Below are 18,960 nucleotides of genomic sequence, written 5' to 3'. Positions count from 1 at the left end.
ACCAAAAGGTATTTTGTTTGAGATGTTAGAGATGATGAGTTGTGTACCAACCAAAAGGTATTTTGTTTGAGATGTTAGAGATGATGAGTTGTGTACCAACCAAAAGGTATTTTGTTTGAGATGTTAGAGATGATGAGTTGTGTACCAACCAAAAGGTGTCTTGTTGGAGATGTTAGAGATGATGAGTTGTGTACCAACCAAAAGGTATTTTGTTTGAGATGTTAGAGATGATGAGTTGTGTACCAACCAAAATGTGTCTTGTTGGAGATGTTAGAGATGATGAGTTGTGTACCAACCAAAAGGTATTTTGTTTGAGATGTTAGAGATGATGAGTTGTGTACCAACCAAAAGGTATTTTGTTTGAGATGTTTGAGATGATGAGTTGTGTACCAACCAAAAGGTGTCTTCTTTGAGATGTGGTAGATCACAAGTGGTGTACCAACCAAAAGGTATCTTGTTTGAGAAGTTAGAGATGACGAGTTGTGTACCAACCAAAAGGTATTTTGTTTGAGATATTGTAGATGACGAGTGGTGTACCAACCAAAAGGTGTCTTGTTTGAGATGTTAGAGATGACGAGTTGTGTACCAACCAAAAGGTATTTTGTTTGAGATGTTAGAGATGATGAGTTGTGTACCAACCAAAAGGTATTTTGTTTGAGATGTTAGAGATGATGAGTTGTGTACCAACCAAAAGGTATTTTGTTTGAGATGTTAGAGATGATGAGTTGTGTACCAACCAAAAGGTATTTTGTTTGAGATGTTAGAGATGATGAGTTGTGTACCAACCAAAAGGTATTTTGTTTGAGATGTTAGAGATGATGAGTTGTGTACCAACCAAAAGGTATTTTGTTTGAGATGTTAGAGATGATGAGTTGTGTACCAACCAAAAGGTATTTTGTTTGAGATGTTTGAGATGATGAGTTGTGTACCAACCAAAAGGTATTTTGTTTGAGATGTTAGAGATGATGAGTTGTGTACCAACCAAAATGTGTCTTGTTGGAGATGTTAGAGATGATGAGTTGTGTACCAACCAAAAGGTATTTTGTTTGAGATGTTAGAGATGATGAGTTGTGTACCAACCAAAAGGTATTTTGTTTGAGATGTTAGAGATGATGAGTTGTGTACCAACCAAAAGGTATTTTGTTTGAGATGTTAGAGATGATGAGTTGTGTACCAACCAAAAGGTATTTTGTTTGAGATGTTAGAGATGATGAGTTGTGTACCAACCAAAAGGTATTTTGTTTGAGATGTTAGAGATGATGAGTTGTGTACCAACCAAAAGGTATATCTGCAACCAAAAGATGTGTTGCTTGAGATGTTATAGATGACGAGTTGTGTACCAACCAAAAGGTATTTTGTTTGAGATGTTAGAGATGATGAGTTGTGTACCAACCAAAAGATGTGTTGCTTGAGATGTTATAGATGACGAGTTGTATTCCAAAGGAATCTTAATTGAGAAGTTAGAGCTGATGAGTTGTGTACCAACCAAAAGGTGTCTTGTTTGAGATGTTATAGATGACGAGTAGTGTACCAACCAAAAGTTGTGTTTGAGATGTTGGAGATGAAGAGTTGTGTACCAAAGGTGTCTTGTTTGAGATGTGAGAGATGACGAGTTTTGTACCAATCAAAAGGTGCCTTGTTTGCGATGTGAGAGATTATGAGTTGTGTACTGAAAGGTGCCTTGTTTGAGATGTGAGAGATGACGAAAAGTGGACCAACCAAATGCTGTCTTGTTTGAGATGTTAGATGAGGAATAGTGTGCCAACCAAAAGGTGTCTTGTTTGAGATGTTGTAGATCACGAGTAATGCGCCAACCAAAAGGTGTCTTGTTTGAGATGTTGTAGATCACGAGTAATGCGCCAACCAAAAGGTGTCTTGTTTGAGATGTTATAGATGACAAGTAGTGAGTGTACCAACCAAAAGATATCTTGTTTGAGATGTTATAGATCACGAGTTGTGTTCCAAACAAAAGGTGTCTTGTTTCAGATGTTATGGATTCTGAGTTGTGCACTAAACGGCATCCAGTTTGAGATGTTATATATTATGAGTTGTGCACTAAACGGCGTCTTGTTCGAGATGTTATAGATATTTTACATCAAGCAAATGTATTTCAACTTGTATAGGTTGTGTTTGAGTTTGTACATAGCCACCCTGGCAGCTCATACACATTATAAGCAATCTTCTTCTTGTGTATGGCAGCTTATCTGCCAGGGTAGCTATCATTTATTGGAAGTGTGACTGTGTCGCTGATGCAGTGCCCCTCCACCAGTACACACTGGTACTCATTTTGCCGACCTCAGAAGGATGACAGGCTGAGTTAACCCCCAGGTGCATTAATTCAGCAACCAACGGGGCTTGAACTCAGGACCCTAGGATCCCAAGCCACCACCCTAACCACTAAGCCAACACCAGGCTTATTGTTAGCAATGTGTTCGATGTTAATGTTCAGTGCAATGTTGATTTATCAAGGAACCAAAAGTGGTAGAACTGGTTCATAAACTACTTTTTGTGTCAATGTGTGGGATCGATGAAAAATACAAAGATATTGCAATAACATTTATCACTGCACTATTGAAGTAATGGTTTTCTACGGAAGGTGATGACGATGGTACATCAAATCGCAAATCAATGACGATGGATGAGGAATCATATCCAGTACATAAGATCTGCATGGACACCCCGACGGGGACTCTGGACGGACACCCCGACGGGGACTCTGGACGGACACCCTGACGGGGACTCTGGACGGATACCCCGACGGGGACTCTGGACGGATACCCCGACGGGGACTCTGGACGGATACCCCGACGGGGACTCTGGACGGATACCCCGACGGGGACTCTGGACGGACACCCCGATGGGGACTCTGGACGGACACCCCGACGGGGACTCTGGACGGACACCCCGACGGGGACTCTGGACGGACACCCTGACGGGGACTCTGGATGGACACCCCGACGGGGACTCTGGACGGACACCCCGACGGGGATCCGGACGGAAACCTAGACAGGGACGCTGGACGGAACCCCTGATGGGGACGCTTGACGGAAACCCCAACTGGTACTCCAGACGGAACCCCCGACGGGTACTCCAGACGGAACCCCCGACGGGTACTCCAGACGGAACCCCCGACGGGTACTCCAGACGGAACCCCCGACGGGTACTCCAGACGGAACCCCCGACGGGTACTCCAGACGGAACCCCCGACGGGTACTCCAGACGAAGACACTGGACATGGATAGTGGATGGAACCCTGATGAAAGGATTCGCTGAAAACTTTGGAAACGTGTTGGTATAACAAAGGTATGAAGGCGAAAGTGAATATCATAAAAAGTGTTGTTTCAATCCGACTGCTCCCCCAGCATGCGTCAAATGTTAAACAAAGTGAATGGGGAAGAAACCGAACCATGTCTGGAGAAAGTTTCACTTTGCTCACTTTATATACCTCATGATGGGAAGGAGCATGAGCGAGAAAGTTGCCTGAATTACAACCTTGATTTCTTTTAAAAGACACGGGGTCCTCATGTGATGGTTCAAATCTTCAACTGTAAGGAACGCGACAAAAGCAAGTTGCGGTGGAGATAAAATCGTTCCCTGCAATCCTTCGTCCTTGTCCGTCCATTTCCATCTTCCTCCCTCTATAATGTAGTTGTAAATAAACAGACCATCATTGTGTGCGAACATGTGACATGAATGTCCCCGCATTAAACTAGACATGACCGATGGAGACAATGATGTGATCGATGCATGTTCGGAAGGAAGAATCTCGAGGGAAAAATGGTTTGTTTGTTTGTCAACTTTTGGATAAACAAAACCCACAGACTTCATCGACAAGTTACGACATCTTCAGCAAATATGGGCTCGAGTCCTCCTACTCACTCCATTGATCAATGTGGACAAAGTGGTCCGAATCGGTGAGACGTGTGCAGATTGAACCTTCACCCTTAAATCGGCTCCATCGAGCGCAAGGAAAATGCATCATTTGAACATCTTCAATTATTTATATTCACAACTCCTCGAGTTCAAAACACGGATCGGTTCCTTTCCCGTTCGTTCAATGTTCCACACAATCTACGTCATGCTGAGACAGTGATGGGATTGAAACAACTACAACTACTGCTACTACTACTACTACTACTACCACCAGAAGGGACACCCAGCTGAGCGTGCATTCGAAGGACGGTGCACTTTGCGATGACCTGGGAAACACCGATCGGATAGTTCATAGTCGGGTGGGGAAACATCTTTTTATGACTGCAACAAGTGCTCATCGTAATTGAAATACATCTGTGACTGAAGTTCGCCGAACATGTTCGATATTAAACTTTACATAACGAAATTAGAATTACTAAAAAATTTTTTTCTCAATATCTGGAAAACATATATACAGTATTCAGGTAAAGGTGTAAATAATAATAATAATACTAATAATAATAATAATAATAATAATAATAATAATAATAATAATAATAAAAAATCTTACCGGCCAAATCAGTCTCCCCAGGAGGAGACTTTTCAGCAGAAGAGCTTTTATAACGCTCGGGGAATTCCTTAAAATCCGAGCTTTTGGACCAGAGACTTTGATGCAGGGGAATCTCGCTTCTTCTTCTTCTTCTTTTGCCTCCTCTTCTTCAAGTACTCGGTGCGCGCTCCCCGTCCCCCCGGCGCGCGCATCCCGCACGCACCAAGTGAACGCGCTGCGCCAACAAAGCCCCCCCACAATGCTTTAAAAGGCAACACGAGCACGCCCATTGGTCAGCTCACCCGACATGACGTCACCCACTGCACCTGAGAATTACTTTGTGTGACGTCCGATCGCCTCGAGAGGGCGCGCGCCTCCATGAAATGATGGGAAGTGCAGGTGGACGTCGTGGCCGAGGAGATTGAAACTTGTGGTGGGAAGGACCAACGCACACAGGTCGCGGACTGCGTGTCTGTAAAAAAAATAGTTTGATTTTAACCACAGTGGGTCAACGCTCAAACAGTGTAAATAACGAGCGACGGACGGACTAGGAGCCTGAAGGACACACGAGATGGTGAACGGGGGAATGATTTTACTACATTTTAATATGATTGGATTACATTGAGTTACCTGTTCAGAGATTTACATTGAAATTTTCACCACCAGTTACCTGGTGAGTGATTTACATTGAAATCTTTACCATGAGTTATCTAGTGAGGGATTTCCATTGAAATCTTTTCCATGAGTTATCTGGTGAGGGATTTACATTGAAATCTTTACCATGAGTTATCTGGTGAAGGATTTCCATTGAAATCTTCACCACGAGTTACCTGGTGAGTGATTTACATTGAAATCTTTACCATGAGTTATCTGGTGAGCGATTTCCATTGAAATCTTTACCATGAGTTATCTGGTGAGGGATTTACATTGAATCTTCACCATGAGTTACCTGGTGAGTGATTTACATTGAAACTTTACCACGAGTTATCTGGTGAGGGATTTACATTGAATCTTCACCATGAGTTACCTGGTGAGTGATTTACATTGAAACTTTACCACGAGTTATCTGGTGAGGGATTTCCATTGAAATCTTTACCATGAGTTATCTGGTGAGGGATTTCCATTGAATCTTTACCATGAGTTATCTAGTGAGGGATTTCCATTGAAATCTTTCCCATGAGTTATCTGGTGAGGGATTTACATTGAATCTTTACCATGAGTTATCTGGTGAGGGATTTCCATTGAAATCTTTACCATGAGTTATCTGGTGAGGGATTTCCATTGAATCTTTACCATGAGTTATCTAGTGAGGGATTTCCATTGAAATCTTTTCCATGAGTTATCTGGTGAGGGATTTACATTGAATCTTTACCATGAGTTATCTGGTGAGGGATTTACATTGAATCTTCACCATGAGTTACCTGGTGAGTGATTTACATTGAAACTTTACCACGAGTTATCTGGTGAGGGATTTCCATTGAAATCTTTACCATGAGTTATCTGGTGAGGGATTTCCATTGAATCTTTACCATGAGTTATCTAGTGAGGGATTTCCATTGAAATCTTTTCCATGAGTTATCTGGTGAGGGATTTACATTGAATCTTTACCATGAGTTATCTGGTGAGGGATTTACATTGAATCTTTACCATGAGTTATCTGGTGAGGGATTTACATTGAATCTTTACCATGAGTTATCTGGTGAGGGATTTCCATTGAAATCTTTACCATGAGTTATCTGGTGAGGGATTTACATTGAATCTTTACCATGAGTTATCTAGTGAGGGATTTCCATTGAAATATTTTCCATGAGTTATCTGGTGAGGGATTTACATTGAAATCTTCACCATGAGTTACCTGGTGAGGGATTTACATTGAAATCTTCACCATGAGTTACCTGTTGAGGAATTTACATTTAAATCTTAACCATGAGTTACCTGGTGAGGGATTTACGTTGAAATCTTTTCCAAGAGTTACCTGGTGAGGGATTTACATTGAAATCTTTACCATGAGTTATCTGGCGAGGGATTTACATTGAAATCTTTACCATGAGTTATCTGGTGAGGGATTTCCATTGAAATCTTTTCCATGAGTTCTCTGGTGAGGGATTTGCATTGAAATCTTTACCACGAGTTCTCAGGTGAGGGATTTCCATTGAAATCTTCACCATGAGTTACCCGGTGAGTGATTTTCAGTGAAATCTTTACCATGAGTTCTCTGGTGAGGGGTTTTCATTGACATCATTACCGTGAGTTACCTTGTGTGGGATTTACATTGAAATATTTACGATGAGTTTCCTGGTGAGAGAATTACATTGAAATATATACCATGAGTTATCTGGTGAGGGACTTACATTGAAAATCTGACTCAGCCATGGTGTCATTCCGTCTGATGTGGTTTATTGTAAACAACTTGTAAACACAGACAATCGAGGGAGAGGTTGTTGTACCTGTTGTAATCGCGTTTTCGCTCAGGTCAGCATCATCGTATTTATGAAGTCTATTTTCAGGTTACCACAAGCATGCGATTTCTATGTTACATAGTGAATCACGCGGTCATAATACCTTCCTCCCCATTGTGTAAGGTGCTGTTTACCTGTAATTTATACAACGTGTGTTGATTTGTCCGTGAGTGTAAATGAGACCATGGTTGTGCGCCTCTAGATACGTGTACAAGGTTTCCCGACACGCACTCCTTGGATAAAAGACCATTTTTCCTCCATAAAACGAGGTTCATGGAAGAGCAAGGTGAAATTGATCATGGGGTGGCAGGTCAACAATTGGGCACAACCAGCGAGGGAGTAATGAACAGGAAAAGAAGTGACAAAGAGAGAAGGAGAGGAAGCACTTATACCAGCAAGTAAGAGGGTTGAGTGAGGAAAGATTAATGGGGTAATAAAGATCATGGGTCAGGATGGGGATGACATGAGGTCTCAGTGCACTGCCCAATTGGAAGTACTGGAGGGAAGAGTGGGAAGGAATAGCCTTTGAATGGCGTTCCGTACAAAACAGGAGAAGCAAGGAACAAAGGAGTTGAGGTGTGTGGTCCACCTGGATTTTGGAAGTTTAACCTTGAAGGAGTTACTGGAAGAACACGTGCATCATGGAGATGCTGAAAGGGTCCTAGGACTAAGAGAGCTTGGTTAGAGAATAGAGTGTGTGTGTGTGTGTGTGTGTGTGTGTGTGTGTGTGTGTGTGTGTGTGTGTGTGTGTGTGTGTGTGTGTGTGTGTGTGTGTGTGTGTGTGTGTGTGTGTGTGTGTGTGTGTGTGTGTGTGTGTGTGTGTGTGTGTGTGTGTGGAGAAAGAGAAAGAGAAAGAGATCTTTTTATTATAAAAATAGAAAAGAAAGCCCCCAAATGGGAGTCACATTTTCATGCAAGATAAAAAAAGAAAAAGTAGAAAACCAAGATTTGTAGACCAGCCAAGAAGCAAAAAGGCTTCAAAAAAAAAACGTTTACCTGCATGGAATGTTAATAGCCGGCACCCATGCTAAATTAATCAGTCATAGGTCAGACAGAAACACTAGGGTAGATGCCACTATAATTTTTGACCTTAAAGGTCATTTTGTGCCCCCAAAAAGGTCAAAATTCAAAGTCATCCAAATATAGCCATGTAATATGCCAAAATAAAGGTATGGAAGAGATTATATATATATATATATATATATATATATATATATATATATATATATATATATATATATATATATATATATATATATATATATATATATATATATATATATATATATATATATATATGAAGACCATAAGGGGAAAACCAGAGATGCCACTTCTTATAAATTTCAGGGTTATTGCACCTGCCAATAGTTGTCAACATAAGGTTTCCTCTCACAATATTACTTTAACAAATAACCAGGGGTGTCACATAATTTATATGGTTAAAGTTTAGCCGTGCAATGAAAAAACAAGTGTTGTCAAAGCTGAACAAGTAGAAACCCAGAGTTGTCAGTACTTTAGTCCTGGTTATCTCCCTTTCATTCATGTTAACTGTTCCACCATAATATTCAGAGTTGAGAAACTAAAAAATGAAAGGTTGTAAAACTTTCACAGCATAAACTCTAAGCACTACATTGGCCTATTTGGTTATATCATGGGCTCCGTAGTTGGTGCATATCATGGTTCAAGCCTGGTCAAACCTTTATTGTGACTTTTATGGGACCTACGCCGTGGCTTAATGGTTAGCGCGTCTGAGTACCCATCTTCATTCGATGTACCCACCGCCCAATCAACCTGCTTAGGTATATGAGGGAGTCACATGAGGTGACTTCGGCGATCGCGGGGGTAGTTTATCTTTGGTTTCCTCCCGGTTTTCCATCATATTAAGTAGTACGGAGTAAGAAATGGAGAATCTGTCGTCATAGAAGCGAAATACCCTTGAGTATGGCATTGAACACCAATCAAACAAAAAACAATGACCGTTTAATGTCGAAAACAATAATCTGTGATCACCAAAGTCATGTAATGTATGCTACTAACCAACAAGCATGAATTTGCTACACATCCTGGGTTAAAATTGCATGGCATTTATTAAACAAGGGAATAACCAGTGATGTCAGTTTGCAACATTGATTTGTTCTTTGCTCTTAAATTAAATAACAAAGAAGCTTGGCAAATGCTACATGCTTAATTTGATCGGCCAATGAGTACTCTTCCTTTTACTGGAAAAGAAATCTATATGACAGTTATTAAACAGTCCACCAAAGTCTTGAAACTTTGTTTTTCAGTTTGTTCAAAATTGACGTATCCTGACATCTCTGGTTTTCCCCTTGTGGTCTTCATATATATATATATATATATATATATATATATATATATATATATATATATATATATATATATATATATATATATATATCATATAATATATATGATATATGGTAAATTATATGTAATTTTATATATAATTTATATAATATATTATGGGCCTTTTTCGTTTTGCAGTCTGGTGTTGCCAATTGATAAACGAAACCTAACCTCGGTTAAGGGGCTGTCACACCTTGATGTTTTAGCCAGCATATGGCAAGGTCTCAAAATGTATGTAAAATGCTGGCGTACGCTGAACTATTGATGTTTTTTTTCAAGTTTTTCGCGTATTAATAACGAGTTGGACGTATCATAACATATTAGTAACGTACACAGAACGTTTTGATAACTTATAGATAACTTATACCAACGAATGCTTAGCGTGTTGTCGGCGTTCACAACGTATGCCCAACAATAGTCTAACGTATGCACAGCGTGGAAGCGTATCGCCAACGATCACGTGGCGTAGCCTATTAAAAGGCTGCCGCTCGATGATTCAAATCATAACCGCACTAGACATCGAAGTGTCAAGGCCCTGTCACATGCCTTGACGTTTTAGCCAGCGTATGCTGACATATGAAAAATTTGCCGAATACACTGGCACGTCGCCAAATACGTTATGGGTAAGTTTTGTATTCGTTAAGAGCACGCTGTAGCACACTGGCATACGTCGTAGTACGGCGAGCACGTCGCCAAATTTTAAGCATACTCAAAATTTATCGACGTATGCCAGCATATGACTCACACGTTCAGCATACGCTGGCCATAAGTTGTCGGCACGTTAGGCGATTGTTGACACACATCGACACATGTTACTTGTAAGTTACTCATAAGTCAAAACACATCGAGGTAATGTTTAGCGTACCCGAAACTTATTTCTAACCTATGAGTAATGTATCTCCAACGCACGTTGATGTATGCCAGCGTATGACTCACACGTTCTGCATACGCTGGCCATAAGTTGTAGGCACGTTATGCGATTGTTGACACACGTTACTTGTAAGTTACTCATAAGTCAAAACACGTCGAGGTAATGTTTAGCGTACCCGAAACTTATTTCTAACCTATGAGTAATGTACTTTGAACCTATGTGTAACGTATCTCCAACGCACATTGACGTATGTAGACGCATTTGATTGACATCTTCCGGACGACCACAGAACTTACTGAACGTGTTTCTAACTTACAGCTACCGTATAATGGCGTATTGGCAGCGTTTAGGTGAATTGGTATATAAAAATGGGCTTCACAGGAGGAACCCATCAGGGTTTCAGACTCCATGGTGAGTACATGTCCATGTCAGTAGTATCAGTAGTAGTAGTAGGTGAGCGTGTCATTAGTAGTAGTAGTAGTAGTAGCAGTAGTAGTGGTAGTAGGTCCATGTCAGTAGTAGTAGGTGACTGTGATGGGAAGGGTGTGGGCGATGATGGATCCTCCTTGTGTCCGCATCCATGGCCACGGCCAGTAGACTTCTTTGCAGCATTCTTCGAAGTTTTCTTCGGCTTTTATTTTTTTAATGTTTTTCTACGCTAAACTATTGATGTTTTTTAAAGTTTTTGGCATATTCATAACGAGTTGGACAAACGCATAACGTATTAGTAACGTACACAGAACGTTTCGATAACTTATAGATAACATATACCAACGAATGCTTAGCATGTTTTCGGCGTTCACAACGTATGCCCAACGATAGTCTAATGTATGCATAGTGTGCGGCAGCGTATCGTCGACGATCACGTGGCGTAGGCTATTCATAGGCTGCCGCTCAAGATTTAAATCGCTGCCGCTCAACGATTTAAATTATAACCGCATTAGAAATCGAAGTGTCAACATCACCGTCATGCCAAAGAAAGAAAAAAAAACACGGAGTCTGAAACACTGACGGGTTCCTCCTGTGAACCCCATTTTTATATACCAATTCCCCTAAACGCTGCCAATACGCCATTATACGGTAGCTGTAAGTTAGAAACACGTTCAGTAAGTTCTGTGGTCGTCCGGAAGACGTCAATCAAATACGTCTACATACGTCAATATGCGTTGGAGATACGTTACACATAGGTCATGTAATATACCAAAAGTAACGTAAGCACGTTACTCATAGGTTAGAAATAGGTTTTGGGTACGCTGAACATTACTTCGACGTGTTTCGACTTATGAGTAACTTACAAGTAACGTTTGTCGACGTGTGTCAACGATCGCGTAACGTGCCTACAACTTATGGTCAGCGTATGCGGAACATATGTCATACGCTGGCATACGTCGAAAAATTTTGAGCATGTTAAAATTTGTCGACGAGCTCGGTGTACTACGACGTATGCCAGCATGCTTCAGCATGCTCTTAACGTATACAAACTTACCCAAAATGTATTTGACGTGTGCCAGCATTTTAAACAAATTTTTTCATATGTCGGCATACGCTGGCTAAATCGTCAAGGTATGATAGCGCCTTTAGGTTAATTCAGTGAAATAAATTTGATTTAGCAACACCAGACTGCAAAACGTAAAAGCACCTATATTATATAAATCTACATACAAATATATAATAATATAATAAAATTATTACAATGTATAACCTGTATACATTTTACTGTATACAACGAATTACATTTTTGTCTTTTCTTTTGCAGGCTCTCAACTGATGACACAATAATCATGAGTGAAGATTCCACCAGAAGGACCACCAAGAGGCAGCACACTGACTGAAAACAAGAATGGGTGCTTCTTTTGTCAAAGCAGTTCAGGAAACCTTTGCCAAGCCTCCACTGATGGAAAAACCAGAACCAAAGATGTTGCACAACAAAGAAGGAAATTGGGTGACCACAGGTATTCAGACGTGCTGGACAGACTAGATGGTCTCTCGTTGGATAATTTTAACTCTCTCGAAATTAAGTGGCACAAATCCTGCTATTCTGTGTTTACATCGGATAGCAAACTGGATAGACTATGGAATAAACGACAACCAGCATCTGTACCATCTACCAGCTCAAACATCACAGCTCCAACAAGAAGAAGTTCTCAAACAACTATTGACTGGAAGCTCTGTATGTTTTGCCAGTCACAGATCTCAAGCAAGAAGCTTCACTGAGTAGAAACTACGAATAAATCCACAGCACTGATTGAACGAGCTAAATCTGACCCAGTGATAAACCCTAACCCTCACAGTATTGTACCGATGTACAATACTGCAGCCGCCCAATAATTGCTAGTGGCCGTAGATTTTGTAGACCCTACGGCCGCCGTGCCAAATGTGACTTAGGCCTAAAGAAGCATTCCTTGTCCATAAATAGTTGCCACAAAGCCTGAACAGATTGAACAGCATGGGTCTCTTGTAACAAAGCTATGTCAAGACCTTTGACCTCTACCAGCTGATTAATTTGGATCTTGCGGAGCGGACTCCCACCACCATTAACATTTATTGTTCCAATCTTGAAACTGGCCATGAGGAAACTTATAGCTTCTGAGAATAAGATCAGAAGTGGGATAGTTGATTAGAATCGCTTTTTGCCTTGGCGATCAATTTTTTTAAAGCGGTGACAGTGTGTCTGGTGGAAACTGAATAAGTCAGGCTTACGTACGATAGCCTGAGCACACTCGAGGAAGGACGGTAGATCTGGAAAGTATTCCGTCAGGTTTATATCGCATTTCCTGTATGTATTTTGTAAGAAGAGTCTTACTTGTTCAGAGGAGGTAGGACCTTGACTGGTCGGCTTCTCCACCGTTTCCACCTGACTGTTTCTGTTTGTTTCCTCCAGGTCAGATTCGTCAGAGTCAGTTTTAGTTTCCGAGTCACACAAGCTTGTACAGTCCTGCATATCGATACTGTGGTCAGTATTGATACACGGATCTGTACTGGTTACTACGTCTATATGCTCTTCCATTGTGGGAACATCTCCTGGTGAAGTAACGGAAATAACCGGGGGAGTTGATGAAACGGAAACACCATCAGCGGATAAAGCCATATCGCTTCCCTCGACCGTAACATTGTTATCGACCTCCAACGGCATGGAGGTAGATAATACTTTGGGGGTCTCTCGTAAAACATCCATTTTAACATTTCCTGCATTTCCAGCTTCTTCACATGATGGACTGGGAGCAGTAACAGGGTTAACATTTGTTTCGCTATTTCCTGCTGACAAGGATTCAGGGTTAACATTAAGGCCTAAGTCACATTTGCTCTATGCTGAGGATATGGCAGCCATACGCCCTCTGAATTGACAGAAACGTGCGGCGGCCGCAGAGTTTCTGCAGTGGCCTCAGGGTGGCCCTACGCAGTTTGGCTATATTTTACAGGTCGTAAGGTCGCTGTGGAATTATAACGCGGAGTTATAACTTTTTTCATTTCTGCGTTCGCCGTAGCAATTCGACAAGCCAAAAAAAAAAAAACTGGTAAAAAAAAAAAATTCACCCATTCGTTACCGTCCGTCTGGCCGCACGTTTGCTTTAGGGCCCCCCTGCGGCCCCCCTGCGGTCGCCTTGCGGGCACCTTGAGGCTACCTTGGGTCTGCCTTGAAAGTTCTATGGCCGCCGCAGGGCCCCCTTAAGGTCACCGTGCGACATCAAATCAAAGACCGTACGGCAACCCCACGTTTTCGGTCTCCACAATTTATAAATACGCCGTGCGGCTCCCCGAAAAATAAAAACATATGTGACTGCTACATTGTGTGACCGTGAAAATACTGCGGCCGCCGTATAATTGCTAGTGGCTGTAGATTTTGAAGACCCCACGGCCGCCGTGGCAAATGTGACTTAGGCCTAACCAAAGTGACAGCAGGTTCATCACTAGTGGTCTGTGTATCACCGTCAATGGACTTTCCAATAGGAGAGTTTTTAACGAGTGAAACAGTTTTGTTTACTTCGATTACAGGTAAAGCAGTCTCTGTGAGGGAGACTTCGATGTCCTCACCGGCAAGTAGGGTAAACTTGTTGGCCGGAGCGGAGGTACCGGTTCCATTCCGTAAGTACCGGGGTCCGGGTCCATTCCGGGTCCATTCCGGGTAAGCCTTGTAGAGTGACGTCAGCCACAACTGCGGGAACATTACCGACAGATTCCTCATTTGTAAATGCTGCTTTCTTCTGGGTTAATCGACTTCTGAGTGAAACCATCCCAAACATTCGTTTTGCTGTTTAGACTATCGGGCTGGGAGGACTGGGCGTTATTACTGGACACGGGATTCGCTTCCTTCACAGTCGAGGAAGAAGAAGAGGACGTATCCTTGTTGACGAGGTTTGTTTCATCGTTTGACGAAGTCGCCTTTGGGCAAGATCGTTTCAAGTGTCCGAAATTACCACATTCGAAACATTTCAAGGTGTCAGTGGTTACGTATACTTGGTAATCATGATTATCAATTTTTAGTTTTAAAACGATATTCAAGGTTCTTTCAGCGTTAGAGGGAGGAAGCACCACATAAGCTTGTCTCCGAAAAGACATCCCATGCTTCGTCCGATCGTCCTGGCTACGTAAAGGTAACATGGTGATCTGAGAAACCACAGAACCATAACGAGATCGTTCGGAGATCAGCGTCTGATTCCTCAGGAAAGGAGGAGCGTTCGAGATCATGACCTTCACGGCCCGTGTGTCCAGAGAGGAGACGAGCACAAAATGTCCGTCATCTGTTGATAGTCTGGTAGATACGATTTCGTGAACCAGTTCTGTCTCAGACACGAAGATTACCACACGTTTGTTCATTCGGGAGGGGCACGAACTTTGTGAGTACCGACGATGTTTCCCGTAGCGAAACGAGATCCTCGACGCTGACATCATCGGGCGGGACACAGACGACGCCATGTTTTCGTGTTAATGCTTCAAATGCCGAATAACGGGAATACAAAGTCATGTTTAGGAAGGGGGAGGAGGGGTGATTGCTCTCGTGCAGTAATTAAATATGAGCCGAGAAAGGGTTCCAAAGGAAATAAACACAGCTACAGTGAAGAAAAAAACGATCAGTTGAAGGACCGGGATGGGCCGCCAAGTAAAAGGTATCCACAAAGAAGCTGTGGGCTCTTTCTCTCCATCTCTGGGAAAAAGTATGTGAGGAGAGAACAGGGGAAATGCGAGGGGACGGGGAAGGATGGACCGAAAAGGCAAACCACAAAATAATAAGGACAGATGGGCGGAGTGGGGTGATGATGCAAGGAAAGGTCGAACGAAGAAGGGAGGGTGGGGGCACAAATAACGATGAGTAGAAGGAAACAAAGAGGAAAAAGAAGTGAAAAAAGGATGCGAAAAGGGATAGAAAGGCAAAAAATACAGGGCATATCACAGCTCACCAAGACCACACAGCCACCATGACACTCAACTCGACTCACCAGCAGCCAGCAGGGGGCGAGAGAGAGAGAGAGAGAGAGAGAGAGAGAGAGAGAGAGAGAGAGAGAGAGAGAGAGAGAGAGAGAGAGAGAGAGAGAGACAGACAGACAGACAGACAGAGAGAGAGAGACAGAGAGACAGACAGAGATAAAGAAACAGATGGAGACCACCACCGACCTGCATGCAATGTTTGAGCAATCGATCTTATGCCTCGGCCTCATCACGGGAGATTCCAACAATGTTGAGAGCTTCATATTCCACAGAATGCAGGAGAGATACGTGATGTTGCAACACCAGCTCGATTGCCATCACTTATCTTCTTATTGTTTCCTTTTCACCTGGTGAGGAAGAGATTAAGTATCAATACAATCACAGATCGGTACTTCGCTTTACAGGGTATACAATGAACCACAGATGCAAGACTGGAAGAGCACTTGGTTGAGCACGTACCTCCATCCACCAGGCTGAACAGAGTTTACGTTTTGTATCCACTGATAGGTCGGACCTGAACCAAAATCTAATGAGCTTGTTCTCATCATTTACCCAATTCATGAACCAAGTTTTGTCCAAATGTGTCCATAAAATTTTGAAACATCATGCAATGTCGTTTTATTCCCATCTCTTAATGGTGAACAATCAGTTTTATAATTAAATAATTCTCATATCCGGATTCGGATCTTCACCAAAATCGAATCAATTCTTCCTCGTCACACCCCCAACCTGTCCGCCAAGTTTTGGCCTAATCCATCCACAACTTTTTGAGATATCGTGTACATAAGCAGACAGGAGTGAAAACAACCTCCATCCACCTTCGGTAGGGGAGGTAAGGATAAGAGTCACCATGTGATGTGTGCAAGTGCACCTGCTCTATATACGTTGAAGAGAGCCCGATGATCGAATTAATGGGTCAGTTTCGAGTTGAGTGAGAAGGTTTTAAAGTATTTGATTGGATAAAAGTAGAGATATAACGTTTCCGTGAGAGTAGTGCGGTGGTTTGGAGTTTTGTTTTTTCTCAGTGAATCTTCTGTCTCTCTCAATGGATGAAGCCAGCAACAGAGTACAGTATCACAATTATGGAAACAACAGACAGAAAAACGGGATTTTATGAAGACAGAGGTTCAAACCAGGTATTCGTAGAAAGAGGAATGAAGGAAAATGAAATGGGAAGAGGTAGGATCAGTGACACACAAATATGAGGGGCTGGGGTGTGAAGGGGAATGCACAGCCATTGCTGTAGCAGCACCGTGTGTACACGTCATTAGCAACCCACACTCCAGCCTCACCCATGTCATCACTTCCCCCATACATCGCCACGACCGCACCAACCCACACTCGTGCCTCACCCAACATGTAATCACTACCCCACATGACACCACCAATTCCTCCACTCCAGCTTCACCCATGTTATTATCACTTTCCCATCCATCACCACGACCACACCAACCTCACTCAACATGTAAACACCGTCTCAAGGTGTAATATATTAAAAAAAAAACAATTATTTTTCATCGGTGAAACACTATCAGGAGATACAGGTGTGTCCACTTGCCAAATGTGAACTAGGTGGGTCCACCTGCCAAAATAAAGTGGCTCCAGAGTCAAAAGTATGAAATGTAAACCGACTGGAAGAGCAGGTTTAGAACACTCTATGACTCGCAAATACAACACACAAGCTATTTATTTGCACTCACACTCAGCACGCCTATAGCTACACTATCCATCCTTACTACCCCAGGTATGCTCAATTTTTTTGTACCCCCCTCCCCCCTGCCCTTACCACACCATGCACATGTAAAGCACCAAAGCAGCTGGAACATGTTCTCTTTATCATAACATTCGGTGTCAACTCGACCGCCAACCATCGAACATGTCGATATAAAAACACACACAGTCCAATTCAACGTGGACCGTACATTTCTCTTCACATCAAGCTAATGCAGTCACTTCTCTGCTGTGGTTCAAAATGGAGCAAAGGTAAGCTGAACACATTGGCATTCCAAGGCACTCAAGAACCAGTGAGTCACACCAGATGCTAAAAATGGTATGTCTTGCTTCCGTGCTCATCGCTCAACATTTAACACAGCACCGACAAGCAACCATAGGTTGGCAACCATTACCCTGGCTTGATGGTTCTCATGGCCTCCTGCATTGAAGCTTCTCTGAATGGAACTCATATGGACTCCAATTTATGCAATTTAAGCTGGGGTAGTGCGAATTCCTTGTTGCACTCTCTGCCGTCTCGGCTCTGTCCAGACTGTCCCTCCCCAGGTTTCTGCAGGCTCACATGGTCTGCCAACATCCCTCGTCTTGTTAAACTCCCAAAATCCAGGCTCACTGCCCACCTCCACTCATTTTTTTTCCTCTATTCTCTCATCTGTTTTCCTCTTTTCTTTTCTCATCACCCCCATTCTTCCCTCTCGGGTTCCAACACAGCTGTTCATCATAATCTCAGGTATCCAGACTGAGCTCTTCTATCCCAAATGACCCCATTCCCAAGCACTCACTTTCTCCAGGTTAAAGTGTCCCCCCCCCTCACCTCTTTTCGTTTGTTCTTTGTTTCACCCCCACTTTCCCTTTCCTGTGTTTCATTCAGCATGTTCACACTGTCCCTTCCCTAATCCCAATCTCGCTCAATTCTAATCTGCTGCTGATGTTTCCCATTTTGCTCTCGCTCTTACACAAGCCTTGATCGTCAGCATCATGTCAGAGTCAGTGTGCTTCTTTGGTTGAATTTAATATTCCTGGCTGCAAACCTCCTCACTAGTGATCAGTAGAGCAAAGACAATGTGCTCATGTGGCAGGTGATACTTGTTTCTGGCAGGTCGTGCAGCAAGCACTGTGATGGGACTCGATCTGTGCCCTGCTGCGCCATCAAGTCATGTGGTTCGATTTGGTGTGTGTGTGTGTGTGTGTGTGTGTGTGTGTGTGTGTGTGTGTGTGTGTGTGTGTGTGTGTGTGTGTGTGTGTGTGTGTGTGTGTGTGTGTGTGTGTGTGTGTGTATATAATACATATATATATATATATATATATATATATATATATATATGTAATATTGTTATGGATTTCAGAATCGGATCCGACAAATGTATACAAACGTTTAGGTCTTCAGACAGTTATTTCCCTAAATGCATGTCCAGGATAGACCCATCCCCATGTCTGGTGGGATTCGAGCTTTGATGCATTGAGAAGGGTAAAGAATAGATTCCCTTTCTTATGAGATGGCCCTTTTACTCTTTACGACAGACACATTCATGCACGTGAGATAGCCCTGAGCCCAACAGAAGCTCGCCTACCCTTTTTCTATCGACATTTGATATCCCGTTCAGCAGCTCTATGTACGGTAACTGGCTCTTTTTTGTATCGGGCTGAAC

General features: G+C 42.5%; 1 protein-coding gene across 1 annotated transcript in view; it reads right to left on the bottom strand.

Annotated features, from left to right (window-relative positions):
- The window catches only part of LOC147034433 (forkhead box protein J1-like), a 96,420-nt gene extending 80,517 nt beyond the window's left edge, over window positions 1–15,903 (bottom strand). Inside the window, exons 1-4 of the mRNA XM_085883075.1 lie at window positions 15,767–15,903; window positions 14,189–14,309; window positions 4,789–4,934; window positions 4,484–4,697 (exon numbers count right to left, since the gene is read on the bottom strand). Of these exons, the coding sequence (XP_085739201.1) occupies window positions 4,484–4,697; window positions 4,789–4,934; window positions 14,189–14,263 (435 nt within the window). The 5' untranslated portion in view covers window positions 14,264–14,309; window positions 15,767–15,903. The remainder of the gene's footprint in view (window positions 1–4,483; window positions 4,698–4,788; window positions 4,935–14,188; window positions 14,310–15,766) is intronic.
- Between the last annotated feature and the right edge of the window lie 3,057 nt (window positions 15,904–18,960).

The sequence above is a fragment of the Eptatretus burgeri genome, chromosome 1 (genome assembly GCF_056783735.1).
Source record: "Eptatretus burgeri isolate ZD-2024b chromosome 1, Ebu_testis_v1, whole genome shotgun sequence".
In the NCBI taxonomy this organism is placed as follows: Eukaryota; Metazoa; Chordata; class Myxini; order Myxiniformes; family Myxinidae; genus Eptatretus; species Eptatretus burgeri.
The sequence above is the reverse complement of the archived record's forward strand: the minus strand, read 5'-3'. Positions and strand labels throughout refer to the sequence as shown.